Source organism: Quercus suber, unplaced genomic scaffold, assembly GCF_002906115.3.
Source record: "Quercus suber isolate HL8 unplaced genomic scaffold, Cork oak 2.0 scaffold_1064, whole genome shotgun sequence".
Lineage (NCBI taxonomy): Eukaryota > Viridiplantae > Streptophyta > Magnoliopsida > Fagales > Fagaceae > Quercus > Quercus suber.
The window spans coordinates 35665-60330 of NW_027070472.1; the positions used below are offsets into that span (position 1 = coordinate 35665).

Below are 24666 nucleotides of genomic sequence, written 5' to 3' on the forward strand. Positions count from 1 at the left end.
TCCATTTCGTATATTACTAACATTGATTTAGATATTCTTTAAAGCTATAGGTGATTTGGTGTGATGGTGACCAATACTTATTTTTATACCTGAACATCCTTCGTTTTTGTTTTATTATTATTATTATTATTTTTCATTTTTGTTGTTGTTTTTGGGTTTAACATCCCAAATTGATATGTTACATAATTTCATCCAGAAAAACACTCTTTTAAGCAAATTCATCATATTTAAAATTCAACATCATCTTTTTTGATATTTGTTCATTTCAATTATAATTAGCATAAGGTGAAAAAACAACTGTAGTTTTTTTTATTAAAAAAAATTATTTATCATACCACACAATGACACAAATATTTTTTTTATTGTATTACAATAACTAAAACTAGCCTCATCACATATACTCCACGCGTGCGATGAAACTCTTTTATTTATTTATTTTGAGTTTAATATATTTTTTCAAATTGAATTTATCTATTGTTAGTGAGGTTACACAGGAAAAGATTTTTAAGAAACTAAAATTTAGAATTTGAAATGGAGTAAACTGTTGAGTTTAATGTGTGGTAGTTTTTAGGAAAAAAATGTATTAAAGGTGCATGAGATATATTTAAAGAGAAATGATTTATTCACAACATTTTTATAACAAATCCTAAGTGGCAGATTGTTACTGGTTGTTATTGTTGGAGTGTGCTAATTTTAAGGAAAAAAAATATCTCTGGTATTTTTTTTTTGAGATTAATAGCTTAGAGCCTTATAGCTCAATAGTATAGTCTCCTCTCTTTTACTAGAAGAATCATATACAGTTCTAATTATTCTTTCTTCATTATTATATCTATGGAATCATTAAAAAAAAAATGAAACTAATAAAATTATATTAGTGGTATGTTATAAAAACATATATATGCGGCTTCTCATTGGTTTTGGCTCCTCAAATAGGAGCCAAGAGCAAGTAAAATACGTTCACGCATGCGCTAGCGCTACAACATCATCATCATCTCCTCATCGTTGTATATGAGTTTTAAATGATTTATTTGGAAATGAAATACATTGGCTCTTGTTTATCAGTTTATGATTTAAATGAACAGCAGCAGTGGAGATCAAGTTTTGGTGAAATCTCAATGCATAATGATTACGAAAATTGTAATGTCAAACTTAATCATCATGATTTTTGCTAGGAGGAAAAAAACTCTATGCAACTGCATGGGTTTTATGTCCCTCCAAACTATTAGTACATAGTACATATGTAGTACTAAACTTGAAGAATTTGAACTACTGTGACAACCCTCCAATTTCTACGTTTCTCTTGGATAATGATTTGTGTACAATTTCCAAGGTGTTGAAGTTGAAGGTCTATTTCCAAATTTTCTAAGAAGATTTATGAATTCTTTGGAATAGATAGAGTCAAACAAAAACGAGTAAGATTTAGCTGTTGAAGTTGAAAGAAATTCGGCACAAAAAGCTAGTTATATCTATTATCTAGTCTAGCATGCATTTATGGTTTTAGGACCACGACTATCCCATATAGGCCCATAATTAAAGGTGATGTGGTCCATTCCTTAACCTAAGGGAAACATTTTTTGCTCTTGTTTGATAGTATGTGTGTGTCCAAAATTGATCATGTATTCACATGCCTTATTAATTTCCATCATGTACTTCAAAGGCTACAGGCATATAGAGTGTTATTCGGTTGTTCCACCGATCCCATGAAATGCGGTTGACATCTTTTTGGGGTTTTAGATTTAGTTTAATTTTTTTTTTTGTTTGATTCATTATAATATTTTGAGTTTTAGTTTTGATAAAATTAAAATATTAGACCCAATTATGTAAATTGCAATATTCATTAAATAATGAGTTTAGACGGTTGAATCAAAACTCAATTTTTTAATTAGGCTTGATGAAACCCAACAATCCAAAAATACCTCAAACTTAATTGAAATCAATTTATAAAATCTTAGGTGAAATGTATGTAGTACTAGTTAGGAATATCTATTTTTATTTTCTATTTATCATTGTTATTATCAACTTTTCTGAAGGCACGTTTGATACATGAAATGAAGATTACATTAGGAAAATTATTCTTTATTACTGAAAATAAAACATGTTGTAATAGAATTATTATTACTATTCAACAAGTTTTGTTGTTACATATGAAAAGTTTGTAATAGATTATGCACAAGGATTTCTTTTTTTTTTAGAAATATATTAATTTTTAAAAAAATTACATACATCAAAGAATATCTATTACAACAATTTTAAAGAGGTATATTAATCCCTCGATTTAATGAATAGTTATTTCTATATAATAACTATTTCTTGTTATGTAATGTATTATAAGTCTGTTTAAAAAACTCTATATATTACTTTCGTGTTTGTGTGTTCTAATAAGTATTACTATTTCCTTAACAAAAAAAAAAAAAAAAAACTGAATAACTTAAACTACTACACATAAAATAATTTTTCTATTACAAGAGTTGTTACAATGTATCAATCATACCCTAAAGTTGAAAGAAAGATAAGGAAACTGTTTAAAAAACTCTATATATTACTTTCGTGTTTGTGTGTTCTAATAAGTATTACTATTTCCTTAACAAAAAAAAAAAAAAAAAAACTGAATAACTTAAACTACTACACATAAAATAATTTTTCTATTACAAGAGTTGTTACAATGTATCAATCATACCCTAAAGTTGAAAGAAAGATAAGGAAGGGTCAAAGAACTTATCTATAATATTAATAATATATATAAAACCAAAAATGTTTGGCCTATTGTTGTCCATCCATACTTTTAACACATCATCCTTGTAACTTTCACAATAGGTTATAAATTTGGAAATCACTGTTAATGAGATTCTTTATGTTATTAGTCTAATTAAAAAAAATACCCACAAAAAAATACAAATAAAAACAACACTTGCTAAAAAAAAAAAAAGCAATAACTCTAGGTCTATATTATTTTATGTAAGAGTGATAAGTAGTTAATTTTAATCTCATCCACATATAATATCTATGAAGAAGAATGTGATAATGGTTTGGAACAATATTAAACCATAAAATTATATTTTTGTCATAACTATCAAGGAATGGTGTTAAAAGTTGTAAAGTTTTGTCGCGGTCTTAAAACAAACACGGGCGAGAAAGTACTTCACCGCAAAAGACTGTGGAAACAGTTAGCCAATCTGAAATAAAGTAGTTGGATTGCACAGTCGTACCCCTGGACTCGCACACAGTTGATGGCCCCCACCCCCCACCAGCCCTAACTGCCCCCAAAGAAAATTTCACCGCCACTATTGCCATTGGCTATTGCCAGCAACCATTTCGGATTCATTTCTCATCCCATTACTCACGTCCCTCACTCCTCCGGCGATGTTCACACGTGTACCCCACTCGTGCCAAGTAAAGCACTAAATTTATGCAAAAAAGAAACAAAAAGTTCGTCCAGACCTGAGCCCCACATTTGAAAAACGTGACCGCACCCTCGAGATCATCAAATCGAATCCAACGGCTACAAATCAAAGATACCAAATTAAGCTTTAAGTTCACGCTCGCATCAAATAAAAACCCAGTGGAGAAAGAAAAAAAAAGTGAGAAAAAACAAACAATAATGCCCAAATGTTTTTTTAAAAATGGAAAAAAGAAAAGTAAGTGAAGCTGATGGGTCGCTTTTTAATCAGTGCTTCAATCGCTTTACTAAAAATTCCAGCCTCGAGATACAAGCTGAGTGAGAGACCAACCAAACCCACAAAATTTATGTATTTATTTTATTTATAAAATAAATTTAAAAAGAACTTTCAGGTCTTTATGTTCGATCTATGTTTGGCTTTCCATATTTAATTTAATCCCAGAAAAGAAAAGAAAAAACACAAACGCTCATCCATTATTCTTCTCAGCTCAAAATGATCAAATCTCATCTCAGATTTGCACACATTATGGATTTTCTCAGCTCAGCTTCACATTTTCCTAACTTGTAAGCTCTTTTTACCTTTTTCCATTTTTTTCCTGTTAATTTTGTGTTTGTTTACTGAGGATTTCTAGTTGAAGCTCGTTTTCCTTGAATCTTGATTTCTCAACAAACCAAACGGCGCGTTAGATTGATATATATATATATATATATACATAGGAGAAATGGATTTCTGAGCTTTATTTTCTATATTTATATTCTTGAATATTGCTTTTTGTTTTGTTTTTGTTTTTCAACTGTATTGAAAATTGAGTGATTTAGGATTAGTAGTGTAATATAAACGGTCAAGAGTGTCTCTTAAATAACGGATTTTGCGCTTTAACTATAACTTAATTTTTGTGGATCTGGTGAATGGTAAAAGTAATTAATTTGATAAAGCTTTCCGTTTTTTTAATTAGCTTTGTAAACATATATAAATAAATCAATGGTCCATTCTGCTAGTAAAATCGTTGTAACAGACTTTCGTTTTAGTAATTTTTCTTTTTCTTTTTTTGGCTTGAGGTTTCTTGAAATTTGGTGAAATTGTTGACTCTATGTTTGCGTGGTTTCGGTGAAAATTGTGAATAGAAAATGATGAATTTTGAATAAATTTCAATTCAATTTGGACCGGCTAGTTTCGCTTTGAAGATAAGGTTTTGACTTTACTTGCATTTTAGCATAAAGTAGAAATGTGGTTTGGTATGCGTGAAGATGTTTATTTTTAGGTAATGATTTCAATAAGTAGCTTCATGTTTATATGTTTTTTTTTTTTTTTTGGCTATGTTTGTTTTATGTATGGTCGTTCGGGGTTTAATGTGTTTTGGTTGTTTTGTTTTTTTAGATGAATGATGGAAGAGGAGTTTTGGGGATGAGGATTAGTGTGATTTGCGCGATTGTGATTAGGTACGTGATTTTTCTGGTGAAAAAGTAGAGAACACAGAATGTTTTCTGAGAGACTGACTGGAGAACAATCACTTGGTCAAGATTTCGAGGCTTTGAGTGTGTCAAAACGTCTCGTCAGAAGTGTGAGCCAGAAGTTGAAGAAAAAGTACAAAGGTGGCAGGGGAGAGGAAGTGGATGATACACGAGGGGTTTCTTTGAGGTGTCTTACTTTGTATGGTAGAGGCGGAGGTTGCAAAGTGGGTGCTGATACTAGTGATGAATTTGGAGATACAAGTAGTAGAAGGAGGTCGAGTTGCAGCGAAGAAGGCAAAGGGCACAAAATGATTTGCGGCACTGAAGAAACTGCTGTGGATTGCTTCTCACATGGTGTGAAGGAGAGGTTTTGGAGGAAACATAATAGGAAGGATTTTGAGCTTGAAGAATCAGTAAGAAACAGTAGGATGCACATATTTCTTCCGGATGACATTCTGGAAATGTGCTTGGTGAAACTCCCGATGACTAGTCTTATGACCGCCCGGCTTGTCTGCAAGAAATGGCGACACTTGACTACCACTCCTCGGTTTCTACGGATGAGACAGGATGGTCCACATCAGAAACCATGGGCGTTTCTGTTTGGTGTTGTTAAAGATGGCTTTTGTTCTGGTGAGATACATGCATTAGATGTTTCTCAAGGCCAATGGCATAGGATAAATGCTGATATTCTCAAAGGAAGGTTCATGTTCTCTATTGCCAGTATCCAGGATGATATATATGTTGTTGGAGGTTGTTCTAGCTTGACCAGCTTCGGGAGGGTGGATAGGAGCTCATATAAGACGCACAAAGGGGTGTTAGTGTTTAGTCCATTGACTAAATCTTGGCGTAAAGTCTCATCTATGAAGCATGCAAGGTCGATGCCTATTTTAGGGGTTTCTGAGGTCAGTTCAGATTTTACATTGAATCAAAATCGTCTAGATAGACGCTTTTACAGATCTCGGGTTGGTGGGGTGTCAGATGTTTATGAGGATCCTCACAGGCTTTCACTAAGACGACAATACAGAAACGCATTTGATGAAAATGAGGCTTCATTATTGCCCAATAGAAAGTCGTACAAATTTACGAGACAAAAAAGTGATCAGTCAAGCGCAAAAGGCTGTAGAAGGTTTGTGCTGATTTCTGTAGGAGGTCTTGGATCTTGGGATGAGCCTTTGGATTCTGGAGAAATCTATGACTCAGCATCAAATAAATGGACAGAAATCCAGAAGATGCCTGTAGACTTTGGAATTGTTTGTTCTGGTGTTGTTTGTAATGGAATGTTTTATGTATATTCTGAGACCGACAGACTTGCAGGATACGACATAGAAAGGGGATACTGGATTGGAATCCAAACGACCCCATTCCCATCCCGTGTTCATGAGTATCACCCGAAACTTGTATGTTGTAATGGCCGGCTGTTCATGCTTTCTGTCTCCTGGTGTGAAGGAGATGGTCAAATAGGCCGGAGAAACAAGGCTGTTAGAAAGCTGTGGGAGCTAGATCTCATGTATCTTACATGGTCTGAGGCTTCTGTACATCCTGATGCTCCAATGGACTGGAATGCCGCATTTGTTGGTGATAGAAACCTGATATTTGGGGTTGAAATGTTCAAAATATTTGGTCAGATACTGGATTTCTTGACTGTCTGTGATGTATCTGATCTGGGGGCTAGCTGGAGGCATATTTCTAGGAATCATATAACTCATGAACTGGATGCTTCTTCGTGCATGACTAAAACACTGGCAGTGCTACATCTGTGAAGTACATTGCAGACCGACTCTCATGCAGAAAATCAAATACATTCGTTTCTCCCTCATCGTTTGGAGCAGATTTTCGCGACTGGCAAAATTCTGTTCTCTATTTGTTGGACAAAAATACAAATTGTATCCTGGCGACTACCACTGATTTCTGTTTCTTATTCCCAGTGCTATTAAAGGTAAGGTTGGTTCATGTATCTTTTGATGTAATTTATTCACCACCATTCATAAAATTGATTCTGTACTACTTTCACATATTTTGCACCAATATCCTCTTTCTTGTTTAAACGTCCAATTTGTGGCTTTTGTTATTAGCTTGAGTTGTAACCCATCACACCCGTTCCTCATGTGGGTTCTTTTGAGCTGATATTGAATAAGGAACATAGTTGCATAAATTTTGGAATGTTTTACAGCCTCTGTTTTTGAATGTTTGACTTTAAACTCAAGCTTTGTTGAACATAAGACTTGGTCGCCTCGTTAGGCACATTTCAAGCCCCCACAAAATACGCTATGCCTCTGATTTGTTCTTAATTTGACTCTTTTGAGATCTCAAGAAGTTGATGTTCTGTTAAAATTTTAGAATTTATTATCTTCCTAAGCATTGAATTAGCTTTTTTTTTTTTCTTTTTTTTTTCTTTTTTTTTCGGTTGTTATTTGTAAAGAAATTAGAAAATGTATTAAATTAATATCTCATTCGGTCACAAAACAATTGCTATAGGAGATATCTAGAGTGTATCATTTTTTGTGTTTGTGAATCAATCATTGTGTGAAGCAGTTATAAACTGTTTTTGGCTCATATAATCAGTTTCAACGACATTTAACTAAATTCATCCCCCCCAAAAAAAATCATGTAGTTGACTAATTGTGAATACATTTTTTCTTGTTTTCTTCTTCTCTCTCTCTCTTTCGAAACATGGGTTGGTTGATTCAAAGTACCAACCCAACCCCCCTTCCCCTCCTTTTTTAAATGATTTCTAAACTTATTTACTTTCTTGATCCTAATTGGTAATCACAAAACAATATTATCTTTCTTGATCCTAATTCATACTCGTGACTTTTTTTTTTCTTTTTTTGAGCTCATGTTTAAGGAAAGTAGTAAATTAGTACACAACTCAATTAGATCGGTCCTAAATTGCAAATGCGAATGATATGATGAAAATATGTATGTTCAACAATCTTTCATTAAAAAAAAAAAAAAAAACCTTAAAATACAAGTTCCACTTTTTAACTTTGATCAAAATTCAATTTATTCCTATAATATTCTATTTAATCATTTTAGTCTTCAAACTTTAAATGCTATTTAATATAGTCCTTAAATAACGGACTTTAAAAAAGCGCCATTAGATGTCCCAAAAACAACGTTGTTTGGGGTATCTATGAGTTTCTCACAGTAAATAAAAAAAAATTAATAAAAAACCCAAAAATTAATAATATATATATATATATGTATGTATATATTTTAAAATATATATATATATTAAAAAAAGAAAAAAAAAAAAAGAGCTATAGTAGGCTAGAATTTTTTTTTTTCCCCTTCAAAATTGAAGGAAGAGGAAAAAAACGTAATTTTTCCCTAAAAAGTTTCCTAACAATCAAAAAATTGATCACATTACTGGTGAAATATGTAATGTGAAATATGTAGCGAATTTAGTCAAGTATAGTTACAAACAACGTTATCTTTCATGATCCAAATTCATACTTGTCCCTTTATTATAAATCAACCTCTGCTCAACTTCAAAACCTCATATGAAACTCTCAAACCCAAAATTTTAAAGCTGTTAACTAGTTCTAGGGCACTGATCTTATATAGTTATATCCAGTTATTTCATTGTAGCAAAACCACTATCATATGAAACTATCAAACCCAAATTTTTAAAGCTATAATTAGTTCTAGGGCACAACCACTAATCTTATATAGTTATATCCAGTTATTTCATTAGAGAATGATCATGGTTCATGGAGACGCGTCATGACCAATTATTTTGTTTCCTCTATTGGTAAATTGCACAGACTTGGTGAGATTTGAACACATGATCTCGCACTCCAGCAAATGGAATGTAATACTATATGAATTAGAACTCAATTCACTTTTTACCTATTTGTTTACCTCTAAGGGGTATACTTATTTTCAAGATGTGATAGTGAGAAATATGAATGTGAGTTTTAAGAATATATATATATACTACAGCACACTCCTAAATTATAAAATGATCACAATTTTCGGTTTACAACAAGAATGAAGGACAACAAAAGAATCTCATCAGGGAAAATTATAAAAGAAACTCTTTACGAGAAAATTATTGGTAAATTTCAGATTCAGCGGACAACTCTTTTAAAATGAAGTCTTCCTTCTCAATCGGCATGTTTTTTTTTTTTTGCAACAAGGAAAGGTCTAGGAGTATTGAGTATGAAGATGGCATAATGAATCTTTTAATTAAATAATTCAGTATGCTGGTCCCAAGGTGTTCACAAGGTTACAATTGATATTTTTCAGCTGATGTCTCGTTGCTAATGTAACATGGTTGAAGATGTACATACATCGTGCAGAGGCACAGGCTGCATCAGAATAAATTAACTGCATACTAGATCATTAGGAAAACAAACCTGTATAGAAAGAACCCAAGATCTTCTACCAGGATTGAGCAATAGAAAATCTAACAATTTCCCGCCCTTCAATGAATAAATACTGGATTTGCAGTTTAAGACTTCCAAGTAAAGAAATGAAAATCGATTGAAACAGAATTATTAAAAACAAATCAACAGCTTTCAAAACCCTCTACAAATGGAAAATCTGTATACAACAATATCTACTTTCAACTTGATGCTACGAACTGCTTGGGGACAAAAGAAGAGGATTACATACAGGTCCTTGCACTAGACAACTTAAGGAGCAAATAATCATTAAGAAGAGGCCTACCCCATGTTTGGAAAGATTCCAGAAAAGTTTGGTATTTTATCAACATGCTTCAAGGCGCGCTCAGCAATCTGCCTGGTTCGATAGTCACCATGCTGAAAAGCATCAACAAGTGCTGTACTTACGTTTGGATCTCCTGAAACTTCATAGGCTATATCATCTGTACGCAAAATTCTCTCAACAACCCAAACTGCCCTCCTCCTCAGATTGTCTGTCCGTTTCTCAAGTAAAACGTCAAGTATAGGTTTGATTCCCTCTGCCTCACACAGCACCGTTACCCCTTGTTCGATATCAACCCCATCGTCCAACAAAGTAGATAGTGCAGCAAGTGCAGCCTCAACCACCCTCTCATTTGTGTGGTCTAAAAGTGCTACTAACTTCTCCACGGCCTGTCCTTCTAAAAGACAAAAGGATTCCCTCTGTGTACATGTACCCCGGTGAAGCTTACACAATCCAGATATAGTAGGCGGTTTGCTAAAACATGGAAAGATTGAGCCACAAAAACCAGGTGGTGGCAACTCAGGCAATCTTGTCAAATTTTTAGATTCTAGTGATAAGTTCTCCAATGCTGTGGCAGAGACCATCTGTACATTGTCTAGTCCATTCGCCTGAAGCATGTCAGTAAACAATTGAGCAAGATTGTTCTCACGGCACAGTGCAACACAATCAGGTTCATCAGCTAAGACAAATGTAACCCTTGCAAGGACTCGTACGAGCCCTTCTAAAAATGGTGTGACAAAACGAGTGCCCCTTGTCTCCCCTTGCCGGATCCTAGCCACTCTAGAGATGATCATCTGAAAGGCAGACTCATCTAGCATCTGCCTGGTAAGGCCCAAGTCCCTCTCAGGGAGATCAGCTAAAAGGCCAACAGCTGCAGCCTGCTCTTCAGTGATTCCTATATTTTCTGATATGACTTTAATTAGGCTGCTGAGCTGGCCAACTGAGCCACGTAGGGCATCAGCCAGTTCCTGGCCCATGAGTGGGGAGAGGTTCTGGAGAAGTCTGATGGAAGCTACACGCAAATCTTTCTGTGGAGCCTCAATAAACTGAACCAAACTAATAGTAGCACCAGAGCTTTTGATGGCAGCAACAACATTAAGAACTGTCGTTTTAGAACTGGTGAGTCCAACAAGAACCTGGAGAAGCTTGCACTCAATTGCCGGACCTGTGTTGCTAATAAGATGTAGCAGGTTATGGACTATGTCTTCTGAGACCAGTGTCTGGTCGTCAGATCCAACTAGGATAGAATCGAAGTCATAACCTGAGTTCACAACATTAGCAAGAATTGTTGCAGAGACCTCTTTTAGTCTCATGGGAAGCTGATTGGAACCGACAGTGAAAAGGTCCTTCACAAGGGGGGGAAGTATTCCAGCCTCTATCAGCACTTTCGCACTTGCCTCATAAGAGGAAATCTGGTTTAGAGCTTTTAAAGCAGATTCTCTTGACTCCATAGTACCGCTTCTCATGATATTAATCAAAGATGAACCCACAGTTTTAGCCACAATGACTTTTACATCATTGTTCAAGACCAGCTCGCCAAGGTATGAAGCCATGGAAAGTTTGGTTTCTGGTCGGCCTGCAACCATCACATTGAGGGAACAGAGTTAATTGCATGACATTCATGGAAGGAATATAGCTTTTCTTCAAGGAGTGAGAACAACAATATCTACATTTAAATATGAAAGAAAACAAAATCAAAGAGAAGTACAGCTCAAACCTATATAACAAACCCAGTGACACATTCACATTTTACTTTGACCCTATGGGTCTCTACGAAATGCTTTCTTTCCCCAGCCCCCAATTCCCCTTTTATTCCCTAAGAAAACAGACAGTTATGTCCATAAAAACTCATCAATCAGTGACGACCAATGATGATTATAGGAATAAGCATCATAGATCTCATACAAGAAAACCTTAAATTGTCTTTTAGAACATCATCTTTTCATTTGGAATGTGTGCCAAAGTTTTCAAACCATACATTAAAAATCTCTACATAAAAAATATTAAAAGAAAAGAACAGAAAGACAAAAGAAATTATGTTTTATAATGTGATACAACAAACCATCTCACCTAGGAGAGGGTATCTTATGAGACCACCCTCTCACCTCATGTGGGACCCACACATGTTGTGAGAGAGAGGTTTCATGAGATGCGTTTTCCTCACCTGCAAAATGCAAGATAGAATCTTTTCTACAATAAAATTGAATGTGAAATCCAGCTTATCTTCACTGTCACAGATTTTCAAAGTCTTACTTTTTATTGATACATCTGTACTTTTTTACCTAGATTTTTTTTTTTTTAAGTAAATAAAACCAATGAAATAAGTGCCCGTTTGGGAGGATGGTTTAAAACTGTATTTTTTCAAAGTATAGCTTTATAAATTCCCACATTTTTGTAAGTAGAGCCTTTTTTTGTGCCTTTTTTTTTTTTTTTTTTTTTTATGTAAAAATAAGTGGTACCAAATAGGCACTAATCCATCTTGGGTTGAAAATAGCAAATTGAGAAGTTAAAAACTTGAGCTTTCTAATTTAGCTATTGACTTGGCAATGCATACAAGTTTGACTTATATAAATCAAGTTATTATTAACTTACACTTCCAATACACAGTCTTAACAATTAACTTTAGCCAGCAAAACATTATATTTCTTGTTGCACCCCTGCCAGAAGCAGTACACTTCAGAATGAAAATGTGACCTACATAGTAGTAAGACCACAGGGAATACCAGCTTATGATGGCCAAGGAAAAGGAAGAACAAAAACTGTACTTCTCAATCTCTTAAAATTATGAAATCTCAGGACCAAAATACAGATATTGCACAAATCAAACTACCATAATTTGTAACAAAAGTTCCAGTTATAACTAGATTTCAGAGAAATAAGGGAGCACAGTGATAAATACATTGGCAGTATGACTTTCAACATGGTTCAATATAACTTCAAATTCAAACAAACATAACGAGAATCATTTTTGCAACCATGTTTTGATGAGAAAGAAATTGGCCAAGGAGTTCAGTTATGTTTGCAACAAATTAAGCAAGGATAAATTAGTAGTGTGTGCAAGCACCTTCAAGGATTTGTGTCAGAAGAGGCTGCAATCTTCCATTTTCAGCCATCTGCCGCACATTGTTCTCACACTTCTCCAGATTCTCCAATGTTTTCTCAGCCTTCTCAACAGTAAGAAGATTTTCGGATTTACTGCTTGTCATCCCAACCAATATAAGAATTGCTCCATTGACAGAACCAATCTTCTCACACAATGTTTCAGATTTGGAGAGCTCATGCAGCAAAGAGACAGCTTCCTCCCTCTCTTTGGAGAGCTCATGAGATAAGAACTTTACTATAGTGCGCACAATGTCCCCCTCAGCCAACATTTCCTGCAAAACAAAATGAAACCATTAAAAAGAGGTGCTAAGCCCAACCATGCTAGTGATTCCATAGAAGCTATAAAGAATCACAAAACCTGTGACATCCTACCTTATTCTCAGCATCTTCCTCCACCACAATTCGGAGAGTTTCCAAGGCTTTACATCGAACTCTACGGCTGCTGCTCTTCAACATGTCAACAATCAAGGGTATCAACCCTGCACTACGTGCAATATGCTTGTTTGATCGGCTCTTTTGGCAGATGTGCTCAACATACTTTAAAGCATGCAGAATTTCAGTTTCTGAGCTGCCTAGATTCAATGACCTACGAGCCAAATCAAGCTGAACTGCTTCATTCCTAGCAGTCCACTCTTCAATGGTGTTCCGCAAAGCTATGCTAGGGTTCATATCTGTGCTTTTTAATTCTTTTAGTGTCAAGGGGCATACCATCTTTCTTCCACTCTCCTTGCATTCCCTGAACCACTTTTCAATTGCTTCACGTTCAAAAGTTTGCCCATTTTCTAAGGTAACAGGATCAGACATAACTTGCTTTGTCAATGGGCAGACAAATGCATCATATATAGGCTCAAGGTGCACTCTTTCAAAATGAAAGCTCTCATCTGACTGGCTGCCAATTTCAGAACTCCCATCCCAGCTATCAGCCATCTGATTTAAATTACTCCCTGCAACAAATTAGTATTTCAGAAAAGATAAACCATTATGCCAATAGCTTTACAGTGGTCAGGGAAGTAATACAAAAAGATAAAAACCAAATCAATCTGAGATAAAAATAAATAAATAAAAGATGAAGGTGCTTGACAATAATAAAAAGAGCATGCTTAATTGTTTAGTGTTTACCAAAGCATCAGTGCGTGTGAAAAAATAACAGTGTTCACACTCCCTCTCGTTGTTGAGGGGATTGAGGGGAGACACAGAATTTTTAGATATAATGACAAGTATTAGTTGTAGATTGTTCTAATGCTGCAACATGTCACAAAAAGAAAAACTTTGTAGACAAAGGCATCTATGGAAGGGTCAATGTTCTTTTAAATGGGCACTAAAACCACTTTGAACCCAAAATTGGAAACTTGCAATCAACCAATCCAAATCTGCACTGAATTATAAGAGATATAAGTGGCAAAGGATTCAAACTGAAAACAAATCTTATAGTACCCTGAATTAATTGTAAGAATCAATTCAACTCTATGAACATTACTAAAAGTGAGCCAAACTCTGTCCAAGTTATTACACCAACTCAACCTTCATTAATCGTTTATCAAAATGACACATTCAACCACACCCTTAAAAACCCATTCTAAACTAAATCCAAAATTTTCAAAATTTAATTAAACCCCCTCAAAAAATTTATCATCAAAATGATGACCCAATTTTAGTCCTTACAAAAAAATTCAAAATTTTCCAAATTTAGTTAATCCCAAATAGCATCTTACTAATCTCAAACAATCCCAAAAGCCCCAATGCTTTCAAAGTGATACTCAACCTTCATTAATTGTCCATCAAAATGACACATTCAACCACACCCTTAAAAACCCATTCTAAACTAAATCCAAATTTTTCAAAATTTAATTAATCCCCCCTCAAAAAATTCATCATCAAAATGATGACCCAATTTTAGTCCTTACCAAAAAAATTCAAAATTTTCCAAATTTAGTTAATCCCAAATAGCATCTTACTAATCTCAAACAATCCCAAAAGCCCCAATGCTTTCAAAGTGATCATGAACAACCTGAGCAAAATACAGAGAGTATTACAAAACAAAAACACCAATAAGAAGGGATCATCAAGAACCATTACCTTTCTCTTAATTCTTGGAAGACCTTGAAGAAAACCCTAATTGTAGTTAATTTGACAGCTTGGCAATAAAATCAAGGTGGACTATTGAGGCAGAGAGGATTGTATTACAAAGCTGTTGTTCCATGGATAATGAATTAAACTCAATGAAGAATAAGCATAAGAATTTATAAAAGGCTTTTTCCTAGAATGAGGAAGTGGGAAACTTTTAGTTTTGAGATATAGATAGAAAAAAATAAAAATACAAAGAAGAAGAAAAACAGAAGAGGGCTTTATGTGGTTGAGAAAAAGGAACAAGCAGAAAAAACAAAATTAGAAAGTAGTAGTAGTAAGAGGTAAATATCGTGGAAGAAAGAAAATGTTGACTCAACGAGAATAGTCATCTATCTAACAAAGCCAAGCAAACCCCATCACAGTTCACAAACCAAATATCTCAGAGAGAGAGTGAGGAAAGAGAGAGCAGCTTCACCATCCGTTGACCCCACAAAAAGCTTCAAAAAAAAAACCAGGCTGGCTTGGCTGGCTCACTGGCTGGCTTTGGTTTGGTTTTGGCTATATTGCTTTTCAACAAAAGTATCATATGGAAACAGAGACATGGTGGGAACAAACATGGTTGATAGTTCCACGTAGCCGTGTAACAAAGTAGTCAAGTACTACCAACCACTGGTTCTTCTTCGCTGTAAGAAAAGAGCGAGAACCAAAAACACTTGTTGTCTTTCTTGAGCTGGGTCACTCTGTCGGGTAGTTGGATGTTTTTTTCTTTCTTTCTTTTTCTTGTAGCCAATAGAATTTTATTGGAATAACTTTTTGATGACTAATAGAGTTTTTATTAATATAGCTTTAGATTTTTTTTTTATTAGTGTGTGTTATATTATTGTGTATATACAATATTTTTTTCTATTCTAAGAAATTATACAAATCTATAATTGTGTGATCATCATTAATTGATGATGGTTTGGTTGGATAATTGATCTTCTACCAAAACTGTATGTTTTATAATATAGTAGTAGATGCTTAAAGTAAAGATTGAATTGACTGTATAAAAGATTCTAAAAGGCTGTAGTATATTTGAATGCTCATTATTAAACTAGGTCGAATTTGTATGCAAAGGTCACAGGCATGATCTCATATGGAGATGAAACCTTAAAACATCATGTTTCTTTTGTTAAGTGGACACTACGAATTAGGGATGGTAACGAAGTGGGATGAAGTAGGACCTATATATCAATGAATCATAGGTATATTACTATATTCTATCCAAAAAAAAAAAGGAAGGTACTTTATCCCTTTGAGGGATGGAAAGCATTTTTTTTTCATACGTGAGAGAGAGAAATAACTGTAAAAATGATAACAGGTAATTTATTGATTTGTATTTTATTTTTTTATTAATAAAATGGTAACAGGAAATATATATCATTTGATCATAAATTTTTTACCAATCAAATACTTAAAATTATGTATACAAAATAAATTTATGATAAAATAATAAGTAACATCTGATTGATACAAAATTTGACATGCATATTCAAAATATATATATATAAAAAAAAAAAAATCAATCCAATGGATAAAATTTTCAAATTATGTAGTCATTTTAAATTTTTTTAGTGTCAAATATAGTAATGGGCTACAACTAACTACAACCAAAACCTTGTCTGTTTAAAAAACTTTATATATTACTTTCGTATTTATGTGTTCTAATAATCATTACAGTTTTCTTAAAAAAATAAAAAATTGTCTTTTTTTATTTTACCATCCTTATGACCAATTGATGCCTACTAAAATCCAAACCTTAGAGAGAGACAGAAGAGGCTTAATTCCAGAACTTTACCACATCTTGAAATTGTGCAGGTGAATTACTACCTAGTCCTTTGGCAAATTGAAAATTTTTAAGATGGTTCGTTTTGAATAGCCAGATACATGGCGTTGAATTATGGTGTCTTGATCAGAAGCGTAAAGGAAAGTCCTTTTTGATAAAAGAGGTACAGAAAAGTCTTACAACAATAGATTAGACTGTACAGAAAAGTCTTTTTGAATTATGGTGTCTCGATCAGCATCTAAGCTCCTTATAAAATTTTCGAGTTGAGTTGGATGAAGATGAGGTAGATTCTATAGGATGCACAGCTGTATGCAACTTAACATTATAAAAATACAATACTAAAAACCCAATTTTGAAAGTCAAAAGTTTTAATCTTTATTTCGGCTGGTCGTTCATGTTGCTCTGAGTTCAAACCTGCCACGGTTCTACCAGTTGGTCCAAGATGATGCATATGATCGTTTGAAGGGTTAAGCTTGCAACAAAGAAGGCGGCCATGACATGACGCCGCGTTCAGCCCCAAAAGACAATAATAAGGTAAAGAAAAGATGGCAGCCAAGTAATCGAATTTAAGAAAACCAGAAAGCAAATATAGACTAAAAGTCTAAGTCTAAGAATAAAGACATGAAATATACAGTTACAGGACAGAGCACTTTGAAATTAGAGTCTCCCTCTTGGATGGTTGTAAAATATTCTGAAAGTACAGTAAATGCGAATGGACAAACTCAGCACAAATCTTCTGCAGGTCAAGGTACGTTTTGGCAGAGACAAATTTGCCCATCCATGGAAAGCACGTTTTAAAGGCCTTAAGAGCTGTTGAACATCAAATTTTCAAACACTCACTCTGTAGGCAGCTAATGGAGTCTCCTCACTAGCCAACAAGCAAGCTGGATGATGACTCTTATAAAAGCCACTACTGTTCCATTTTGCACACTGCTCCAAGTATCCAAAGTACAAAGTTTTGTACTCAACCATATGGTGAAATCAACAGATTTCTTCTGCAAATATGATATCAAAGATGGACTGAACTGCAAGGGAAATGCCACAATCAGATGATAAAAGTATATAATCAACATATATTTATAATTAAATAAAAGCAAAGACAATATAAATAAACTACAAAATTTGGTGAAGTAAAAGCATAACTATACTTTTTACCCTGAGCAAATGTAGTCTTCAGCTATACGGAAAATTGTATAAATCAATGTCAACAACCTAACAACCCCATTTGCAGAACCCATCAATGGCCAAAAACCAGTATTTCTCTTTTCCCATCTATGTTGTCCATATATTTCTTTGATTTATTTAAAATTTTACCAAATTTGCATGTTATGTGGCACATTAAACTAGAAGAACTTTGCTCTTTATCTTTGTTATCTTCATCTTTTGTCATTCACCTACCTTCGTCTTTGGGGATGTTAGGCTGATCAATTAAGAGCTGCTGGAGAGCACATAGGTCACTGGCGCTGCAATGTAGATAATCCAAGATAAGCATGGAACAAAATGGGAGTCAAGTTACATGCTAACAGAAACACAAAGACAAAATTGCAATAAAGAAGAGTTGAGAAAATATATTGCAGATCTAGTTATTGAGATCAGGTGACATTTGAATGGGTATAACTCAGCAGAATACTAAAAAAAGTAGGTTTTTTTACCCTTAAATTAATTGAAATCATGAAAGACAAATAAACACTCCCCCCACCCCCCCGAAAAAAACCAACACACACCCCCCCGGGACTGCAAAAAAAGCTTTAGTAAAGCAGAAAGAAAGGAAGGACCAAATTGTTTAAAGAGAGAGAAGGTCAGAAACCCCTTCTCTTCTGTCTTTGATTTCAAAATCCTATGCATAAGCTTAATCAACTTCAAAGAATATGCAAAAAATAAGATTTTGTAGCATAAAATACTTCAGAGATGCATGAAGGAGATGGATGACCGCACATAACAGCCCCACTTAGACTTGGATTGGATTTGAACAACGGAGTTTCTATGCAAATGAAACAGATAAAGCAAATTTAATTTTTATTTTTTAAAATCTCGCACACCTGGGTTTTAACGTAAGTGTTGATAGTGCTGAAACCACTGAGGCTTTAAGAAGGTACCTAACAAGCAAAAAGGTAGCAAAGTCATTAATAATCTAAACTAAATTGATTTTTGACTTAACTATAATTTGATCCATAAGAGCAATACATTATCACCAACAAGCAATGTTCTCACTTCGTATAATTAGAACTGATATCATTATCAAACTCAATGACATTTATATGACATAATATAGGGTATGCCCTTATTTGTGTGTATTAATTGGGGAGCATTTAAGCACTCAAAATGCCTCAGACATCAGACTCTAGAATAGCTTATAATCTATCTTCTCTGACGGTTATAGAAACAAAAACACAAGCATAAGGAAATATCATAGATTTTCCAGACATAGAAAAAGCTCCATACTCTGAGTGGTGCATGTCATAAAGAACCATAAGCCCATCCAAGCAATCAGCAAGAGTGGGTTTTACGCCAACTCGTAGCTGCAGTTGTTTCGCACTAGGCTGATTAGACCCACCTTTAACTTGTTGTCTACCATCTCGATGAATCTTCTCAATCGAAAAAACAATACCATGAAATTCTTCCCTGCAACAATCATTGAACACCCATGAGCCCATAACATATATAGTGATAACTTGAACTCAATTCCTATGCTCTCGCAATACATTTATCAAACAACAAATATGCATCTTTTGCTTACATGGTTCTTTTCAAAGAAAGGAAAATAACCTCCAAAGACTCCAATTGCTTTCTCAGCAAACCATCTCCAATTCCAGCAACACAATTCAAAGAACCATAGTTTTTGGAGTCTTGAAGTACCTGCACACAACCCACAATGCCAAATCCAATACAAACAAATAAACACAACAACAATCAAGCACTAGTCCCAAAATTTTAGGTTCGGCTACATGTACAATATCAACAAATAAATAAAAATATAAGAAGAAAACAAAATTGGGTTTTATATAATGTGAAAGAAATATGAGTTAGAAATGAGGTACCTGCAACCTCTGGATGATTGAGGAGGCACTGTTGAACTGTGAAATTAAGCGAGACTGAAGCTCGTCCCAACGGCTCATTTCGTCCCTAACTTTTCTGAACTTTTGCTGATATTTCTTCACCATTGCCTCCATCACTATAACACAAAGAATCAGAGTCACTCAGTCCCTTTATGATTACTAGTATACATGAACTAAACAACTGTGTTGTATTATTGGTGGTTCTTAAACGACTAGTCGTATAATCATGGGCAGTACGACAGTAATAACTGAAGCTTCATTCCTTGAGCCACAACAAAATTCATGAAGTTGAAATTGCCTAATTAATTAGCACAATAATTAATTTTAATTGTTTCTATTTTCTCTTAAACCCTCCTAATTGTGTCCATAAAAACCCTGAAGATTCTTACAATCAAACAAACAAACAAGCCCAAAAATCAAAACCCATGAGAAGAAAGAGAAACCGTACCTGAGACTGAGAGAATGGGTTGGGAACCACAAAAAAATAATTCGAATATGAAAGAAAAATGTGAGGGGTTGATATTTTCGTGAATAAGGAAAAAAGATGAGGGTATATTAGGTATTTTGGTGTGGTTAAATTTAATTTAATTGTGTTGTAGAGAAGAGAAGTGAATGATGAATCTGTAGCGTGCGTGCGTGATGGAAGACGAAGAAGACCAAAGTTTAAGCTTCTCTGAAGTAGTTGAAGAACAAGAACAACGAGGATCCGAGGAAGAGAATGTTGTGCAATTTCTGGATTCCTTGGATTCCTATTTAACCTTATTCGATTCTTTGTCTTCGACACTGCGCCAGGTCACCTCACTCTAACTCACTTCCATTCCATTTTTTTTTTTTAAAAATAAAATGGTAGTTTAGAATGGTTGGAATTGATAAAAATTTATGAGATTGAAAAAAATTCACTTCCAGGTTTGTTTGGGAATTTAATTGTCCGATGGAAAATTTTTGGATCATATATATATATATATATATATTTTTTTTTTTGAATATAGGGTATGCCCTTATTTGTGTGTATTAATTGGGGAGCATTTAAGCACTCAAAATGCCTCAGACATCAGACTCTAGAATAGCTTATAATCTATCTTCTCTGACGGTTATAGAAACAAAAACACAAGCATAAGGAAATATCATAGATTTTCCAGACATAGAAAAAGCTCCATACTCTGAGTGGTGCATGTCATAAAGAACCATAAGCCCATCCAAGCAATCAGCAAGAGTGGGTTTTACGCCAACTCGTAGCTGCAATTGTTTCGCACTAGGCTGATTAGACCCACCTTTAACTTGTTGTCTACCATCTCGATGAATCTTCTCAATCGAAAAAACAATACCATGAAATTCTTCCCTGCAACAATCATTGAACACCCATGAGCCCATAACATATATAGTGATAACTTAAACTCAATTCCTATGCTCTCACAATACATTTATCAAACAACAAATATGCATCTTTTGCTTACATGGTTCTTTTCAAAGAAAGGAAAATAACCTCCAAAGACTCCAATTGCTTTCTCAGCAAACCATCTCCAATTCCAGCAACACAATTCAAAGAACCATAGTTTTTGGAGTCTTGAAGTACCTGCACACAACCCACAATGCCAAATCCAATACAAACAAATAAACACAACAACAATCAAGCACTAGTCCCAAAATTTTAGGTTCGGCTACATGTACAATATAAACAAATAAATAAAAATATAAGAAGAAAACAAAATTGGGTTTTATATAATGTGAAAGAAATATGAGTTAGAAATGAGGTACCTGCAACCTCTGGATGATAGAGGAGGCACCATTGAACTGTGAAATTAAGCGAGACTGAAGCTCGTCCCAACGGCTCATTTCGTCCCTAACTTTTCTGAACTTTTGCTGATATTTCTTCACCATTGCCTCCATCACTATAACACAAAGAATCAGAGTCACTCAGCCCCTTTATGATTACTAGTATACATGAACTAAACAAATGTGTTGTATTATTGGTGGTTCTTAAACGACTAGTCGTATAATCATGGGCAGTACGACAGTAATAACTGAAGCTTCATTCCTTGAGCCACAACAAAATTCATGAAGTTGAAATTGACTAATTAATTAGCACAATAATTAATTTTAATTGTTTCTATTTTCTCTTAAACCCTCCTAATTGTGTCCATAAAAACCCTGAAGATTCTTACAATCAAACAAACAAACAAGCCCAAAAATCAAAACCCATGAGAAGAAACCGTACCTGAGACTGAAAGAATGGGTTGGGAGGCAGAGGCAATAATAGCCTAGAAGTTCTGTAGAACCAAGGAAAAAAAAAAAAGAAAAAAAATCGAATATGAAAGAAAAATTAATGGGAGGGTTGATATTTTCGTGAATAAGGAAAAAAATGAGGGTATTTTAGGTATTTGGGGTGGTTAAAAAACGCAAATTTAATTTAATTTAATTGTGTTGTAGAGAAGAGAAGTGAATGATGAATCTGTAGCGTGAGTGCGTGATGGAAGAAGAAGAAGACCAAACTTTAAGCTTCTCTGAAGTAGTTGAAGAACAAGGACAACGAGGATCCGAGGAAGAGAATGTTGTGCAATTTCTCGATTCCTTGGATTCCTATTTAACCTTATTTGATTCTTTGTCTTCGACACTGCGCCAGGTCATCTCACTCTAACTCACTTCCATTCCAATTTTTTTTTAAGTTTAAATAAAATAGTAGTTTAGAATGGTTGGAATTGATAAAAATTTATGAGATTGAAAAAAAAAAATTCACTTCCATGATTGTTTGGGAATTTAATTGTCCAATGGAAAATTTTTGGATCATATTTTTTATTTTTTGGAAAGCACAGAATGTGTTTCTTAGATACTGTTATTTGTTTTATTCCTACTTAATTAGCCTTCTCAATTGCTAATTAAGAAGCCTGTTGATTCACTTTGGTTCTATCAGGTATAGGGTGGTTGTTGTTGTTGTGACGTTTTTTCTTTCCTGAATTTTGATAGGGATGGCTGGAATTGGCGAGTGCTCGACATTCCATGGGTGTGTCACGAATTAACGGTACTTTGCTGGACCTGAAACCCCATTCTGCTGCTACAACATTGCAAGTATCTGAACCTGATGGTAATTTTTTTTCTACCCTTTTGTCCATTAAGATCGTTTCTATTGATCAATTACCAATTGTCTCAAAAGCTTAAGCTATTAAGAAATTGTGAATTTAATCATTTAACCATAATCCTAACATCTATAACCAAGTGAGAAATTCCTGCTATTCAAGTCATCCATAAGCCAAACTGAGACACATTTCTAGTTTTAGTTCAACTTCTACCAATATTTAGTATTTACTCATGGACGCCAAATTCTTAGCAAAGAATGAGAAAGGACATGGAATCTTAAAATTTTACACTAGTATTCAAAATGTCAAGGAAGATATTCTTGCATGTAACAGTGTACCTGCTTGCTACAACTTATTTTTCAGCTTTTTGAAAATGGGGTTGTTTCAAAGAGCTATACCTAGATAAAAAGGAAGCTTAAAAATCTGTACTTTGTTTGAAATCACGTGGTGAGGCAACTGCATTTTACATCATCCAAATGGGTTTAAGATAGAATACCAACAGAAAATTCTAGGTTTACAACAGCCCCAACTTATATGAGTTTTCATTTATACATGCACACACTCACACAGACATATGAATGATTGACTTATTTGCATTGCTTTGTAGTCATGCCAACGTAACTTTTGTGATATATGATCTGTTGTAGTTGACTACATGATGGGACAACCGCATTTTAAATTGAGCAAATGGGCATCCTCTAATAATGAAAACTGCTGCTCTGGAGAAGCAAAAATTAGAGAGGACAAGTTGCAGACAAAATCTGATAGTCCACAGCTAAGACACCGCTCCCAGTTTTCTGGTATAGTTTTTTTGCCCCTGTACAAGTAAGATACAGTAATTATTTGACCTTAAAAACTTAAAAATTTTGGATTAGTCAACTACTTCTGTCTTGATTGATTATGAATGGAGTGTATGCTGTTTTAACTTTTGCCATTTGTATTTTTGTGAAGAAACTCCAGCAACAAATGGAGCTCCTCTTATAGTTGATGATCAAGTAAGTGTATCACTAGCATTAATGTTTTCTTATAATAAAGAGATTTGTATTCTAGCATTTGTTTTCATGCACTAGAAACCTTATTGTGAACCACATTGTATTAAGTTCGGTTGGTGAATAAATTTTAAGCAACTGAATTTAGAATGATTCTCAGTAAAATCTTCAAATGTGCAATCTATGAAATTCTAATAAAGGAAACGTAAAATGGAGTAACTGTCTAAATCTTATCCATGCCATCTAGGTTCAAAAGGAGCGATCTAAATCACTATCAATGTTCGGGACTTTAGTTTCCCCAAAGCTTCGATCTGCCCAACTTTCATTTGAGACAGGTGCATAGCCCAACACAGTTTCTCATCAAGATAAACAAATCTCTCTCTCTCTCTCTCTCTCTCTCTCTCTCTCTCTCTCTCTCTCTCTCCGTGTGTTTGTGTGTGCAATAAACCATGTGTTAACCCCATTGTGTTTATGCTACTTATATACCAGTTTGGGTTTTGATTTCAATTTGTTTAGAGGGAAAGAAATGACTCATTCCAAAAATTGCTATCATGCAGCCCTGGAGACACTTGTAGAAATAGCAAATATGCGTTCAACAATGTTTTCTACTTCTGATCAAATCCGAAAAGAAATGGCGGGCACCAAGGGATGACAACAAAAGGTATATATAACCCTCTTGCTTGAAAGTCAGATGCCAACCAAAAAAAAAAAAACTCTTCAAAAAGACCTAGCTAGGCCATAACTGGGAATTACACATAAAATGGTAATATTTTACCCAATGAGCAGTGCATCAGAGTGGTTATAAGCGAACCCTATAACATGATTATTGTGCTTACTTTAAATCTTTGGATCAAGCCTTGGAGCTCAAATACGAAAATTGAAAAGAAGAATAAATGACTTTTTCAGCTGTGTGGGAGGTTTGCCTTATATATATATTGTCTTTGTCTTCGGTCAATTCATGCACAGTCCATCGTATGCTATCAAAAATAGGGATGAGTAAGATCAATTATAGTGCTTCTCCCAGTCAAAGAGATTG

The 24666-nt window shown here is 34.4% G+C and overlaps 5 protein-coding genes across 8 annotated transcripts; 2 read left to right on the forward strand and 3 right to left on the reverse strand.

Moving 5' to 3' along the window:
- The first annotated feature begins 3607 nt into the window (after window positions 1–3607).
- On the forward strand, window positions 3608–7009 carry LOC112023652 (F-box/kelch-repeat protein At5g42350). 2 transcript variants are annotated; one of them, XM_024056275.2, is made up of 2 exons: window positions 3608–3961; window positions 4776–7009. In XM_024056275.2, the coding sequence occupies exon 2, from the start codon at window positions 4876–4878 to the stop codon at window positions 6607–6609; it is 1734 nt and encodes a 577-aa protein (XP_023912043.1). In that variant the 5' UTR covers window positions 3608–3961; window positions 4776–4875; the 3' UTR covers window positions 6610–7009. The 2 variants fall into 2 exon arrangements, with proteins under 2 accessions (XP_023912043.1, XP_065625214.1); XM_065769142.1 differs by lacking the exon at window positions 3608–3961 and adding an exon at window positions 4506–4659.
- Window positions 7010–9319: 2310 nt separating this feature from the next.
- Window positions 9320–15170, reverse strand: LOC112023650 (U-box domain-containing protein 44). Its single transcript, XM_024056274.2, has 4 exons — window positions 14699–15170; window positions 12995–13566; window positions 12585–12894; window positions 9320–11096 (listed from the first exon to the last, which is right to left on the reverse strand). Exons 2-4 carry the CDS (start codon window positions 13547–13549, stop codon window positions 9520–9522), a joined length of 2442 nt encoding a protein of 813 aa, XP_023912042.1. The 5' UTR covers window positions 13550–13566; window positions 14699–15170; the 3' UTR covers window positions 9320–9519.
- A 1909-nt stretch (window positions 15171–17079) lies between these two features.
- On the reverse strand, window positions 17080–20097 carry LOC112023657 (uncharacterized protein At5g43822-like). 2 transcript variants are annotated; one of them, XM_065769148.1, is made up of 7 exons: window positions 20019–20097; window positions 19549–19686; window positions 19252–19366; window positions 18957–19136; window positions 18554–18610; window positions 17913–17977; window positions 17080–17534 (listed from the first exon to the last, which is right to left on the reverse strand). In XM_065769148.1, the coding sequence occupies exons 2-7, from the start codon at window positions 19682–19684 to the stop codon at window positions 17524–17526; spliced, it is 564 nt and encodes a 187-aa protein (XP_065625220.1). In that variant the 5' UTR covers window positions 19685–19686; window positions 20019–20097; the 3' UTR covers window positions 17080–17523. The 2 variants fall into 2 exon arrangements, with proteins under 2 accessions (XP_065625220.1, XP_065625219.1); XM_065769147.1 differs by having other exon boundaries at window positions 17080–17539.
- Window positions 20098–20160: 63 nt separating this feature from the next.
- On the forward strand, window positions 20161–24320 carry LOC112023634 (uncharacterized). 2 transcript variants are annotated; one of them, XM_065769146.1, is made up of 6 exons: window positions 20161–20362; window positions 22532–22649; window positions 23289–23441; window positions 23593–23636; window positions 23878–23965; window positions 24188–24320. In XM_065769146.1, the coding sequence occupies exons 1-6, from the start codon at window positions 20210–20212 to the stop codon at window positions 24280–24282; spliced, it is 651 nt and encodes a 216-aa protein (XP_065625218.1). In that variant the 5' UTR covers window positions 20161–20209; the 3' UTR covers window positions 24283–24320. The 2 variants fall into 2 exon arrangements, with proteins under 2 accessions (XP_065625218.1, XP_065625217.1); XM_065769145.1 differs by lacking the exon at window positions 20161–20362 and adding an exon at window positions 21964–22190.
- Window positions 20624–21896, reverse strand: LOC112023635 (uncharacterized protein At5g43822). The gene is made up of 4 exons (XM_065769149.1): window positions 21786–21896; window positions 21322–21459; window positions 21025–21139; window positions 20624–20909 (listed from the first exon to the last, which is right to left on the reverse strand). The coding sequence occupies exons 2-4, from the start codon at window positions 21455–21457 to the stop codon at window positions 20639–20641; spliced, it is 522 nt and encodes a 173-aa protein (XP_065625221.1). The 5' UTR covers window positions 21458–21459; window positions 21786–21896; the 3' UTR covers window positions 20624–20638.
- Window positions 24321–24666: the final 346 nt, after the last annotated feature.